The sequence below is a fragment of the Patiria miniata genome, unplaced genomic scaffold (genome assembly GCF_015706575.1).
Source record: "Patiria miniata isolate m_02_andy unplaced genomic scaffold, ASM1570657v1 HiC_scaffold_14, whole genome shotgun sequence".
Taxonomy (NCBI): domain Eukaryota; kingdom Metazoa; phylum Echinodermata; class Asteroidea; order Valvatida; family Asterinidae; genus Patiria; species Patiria miniata.
In genome coordinates, this window is record NW_024037052.1 from 3,279,576 (window position 1) to 3,281,937 (window position 2,362).

The 2,362-nt window shown below is 43.5% G+C and overlaps 1 protein-coding gene across 1 annotated transcript; it reads left to right on the forward strand.

Moving 5' to 3' along the window:
• Positions 1 to 1,219: 1,219 nt before the first annotated feature.
• On the forward strand, positions 1,220 to 2,362 carry LOC119722214 (neuromedin-U receptor 2-like). Its single transcript, XM_038192260.1, has one exon. The coding sequence runs from the start codon at positions 1,220 to 1,222 to the stop codon at positions 2,360 to 2,362; it is 1,143 nt and encodes a 380-aa protein (XP_038048188.1).

Genomic DNA, 2,362 nt, shown 5'->3' on the forward strand with positions numbered 1-2,362 from the left:
GTCAGATCCCAGTAGAACTTAAGATGAGAGTGTTAGCAAATTGGTTCAGGCAGTTGGATACAGAGGGATGATGAACAAAATGCTTTTTTTCTCTCTGAGTAGCTAAATAGTACGGTGGGAGATGGACTTCTTTCAAGTTGGAGTTGACTAAAAGTAGTGTAAACTATCGAACAAATTTAAAACAAAATCTTAATTCCTGAAGACAATGTTGTACCTAAACTGCGACCCTTCCTTTACTTTGAAATTTCGGAAATACCCCAATGGTGTAACCATGTGTTTAAGGTCAATGACCTGTAATACCTAACAACAAACAAACAACTTCAGTGGTACTCGGAAAGTACTCGACTAAAACTCTGCAAATGTCTGGCTTATTTCTGCAAACTACAGCAATTAAGTGCCTGGTGCATTTTTTTAAATGGAAGGTCCATTGTATGGACACGTAGTTCAAGATCAACAATCCATATTGAACAAGAGTTTTTGCTGACATGGAGACCATTACGTTCACCGTTCCGCGATGGCAGATACGTCAAAGATGACAGTGACTGCAATCAGCTCAATGCAGACAAGGACTTTCCAGATAAGGCCAAGGACAAAAGTCTCCAGCTCTCGGTCTGTGCGCACATCATCGTGGCCATGCGCGTCGGCAAAATTAAAACAGAAAATCAATCTCAGATGATGTCTCAAAACCGCCAAACTCACTGATTTGACTAGAATCCTGCTGCTAAATAATTGTAACGTGTTTTAAGATAGGGTTACGATCGATTGAAAGCTGGATTTTAAGGGACCAAAGCGTCATCTGCAACATCAGCTGACATTGAAGATAAAAAAGGGGGAAAAACTCGCGTCGCCCCACCACCTTTTATTTGGGGCAAGCTCCATACCAGAACCGGAGACTTTTTGGCCTGATAAATACTGCCGGCTTTTCCACATGACAGGCAATGCAAGGAGTGAATTAACAACGCCGTGAATTTAGACTCGAACAGAAAATAACGAGCAAACACACTGGGTGGTTTGAACCTTCCTGCTCAACATGCAACTACATGTACCCTAAAAGAAGGGATTCTTTTAATGTCAACAAGTCTCTGTATCTCTATGTCAGTAGAATGTCGTAAAGATCTTCATTTCCCAGGATGTCTTTTGATGAACTGAATTACTGATAAGATAGATTAACGATCGTTCTGAATTGTGCCTGTATAAACTTCACGTACGTACAGCCATCATGGGAGCAGGAATAACATCAGGTGAGTGCAGTAAACAGGATACTGTCAATATCAGTCAGGAGGCAGTTTCGTCGTGGCTACACACTCCCTTGGATGTCTGTTTTAAGGCCATCGTCGTACCTATCATCTGGTGCCTGGGTATCATCACTAACTTGACTTTTCTATTTGTCATTGTCCGCGTTCGCAAACTGAGATCAGATACCAACATATACTTGGCACACTTAGCAATTGCTGATCTTCTCTTTCTGAGTCTGGTGACCGCATACGACATAAGGAGATACACTGCATCTGTCGTGGCACGTCACGGTCCCTTTGTGAATTCTGCCCAGTGTGTCAGTTTTTTCACCGTGGTAAATACTGGCTACTTTGCATCCATTGCTTTAGTTACCATGGTATCTTTCGAGAGATTCCTCGCCCTATGCCATCCTATGAAACATCTCAAAATCGGCGGACGAAGACGCACACATAGAATGATTGCAATCTGCTGGCTGGTGGGATTACTGTTTTCCGCTTCAACAGTTCCGAGAGTTTTTGTTCTCAACGTACTTTGTCTCCAATGGCCCGATGTGGACGCCTTTCTGGACTACCCATCCAGCTACGCATACTGTGGTCCTGTGTCACCTTGGGTAGACTACTTCATTCCGCCCCTACTGAATCTCCCCTGGATCATGGCAATGGTAGCCAACGTTTTCATGTATGTAAGAATCTTACAAATGCTCAACAAACGCACCTCCAACAAAAACATTACGGTAAGGAAAGATCATAATGCAACTCATATCCGAAATCAAGTTGCAAAAATGCTGGTCGCTAACGGCACTGTGTTCTTCTTATGCCAGGCCCCATATCGCATCTTCAGCCTGTCTAAATGGATCTGTCTTCTTGCTCAGATTCCTGATCCATTTTTGCTTGCATTAGGATCAGAAATCAGATGGATATCCTCTGTTCCCCAGTTCATCAATGCAATGATTAATCCGTTGATCTACGGTGCCGTGAACCCAGCGTACCGTTCTGCGATCAGAGTGGCGTTCAAGTGCAAAGGCCATGTCAGAAGGCGAAAAACCTCTCTCTTTGTAGTGCGAGGACCAGAACAGAATAACACAACAGCCTCAGCCATTGGCGAGGACATCGAAACTAGACTGTGA

What these genes read in the sequence shown, in the direction of transcription:
- LOC119722214 (XM_038192260.1), top strand. Translation starts at nt 1,220, where the DNA reads ATGGGAGCAGGAATAACATCAGGTGAGTGCAGTAAACAGGATACTGTC.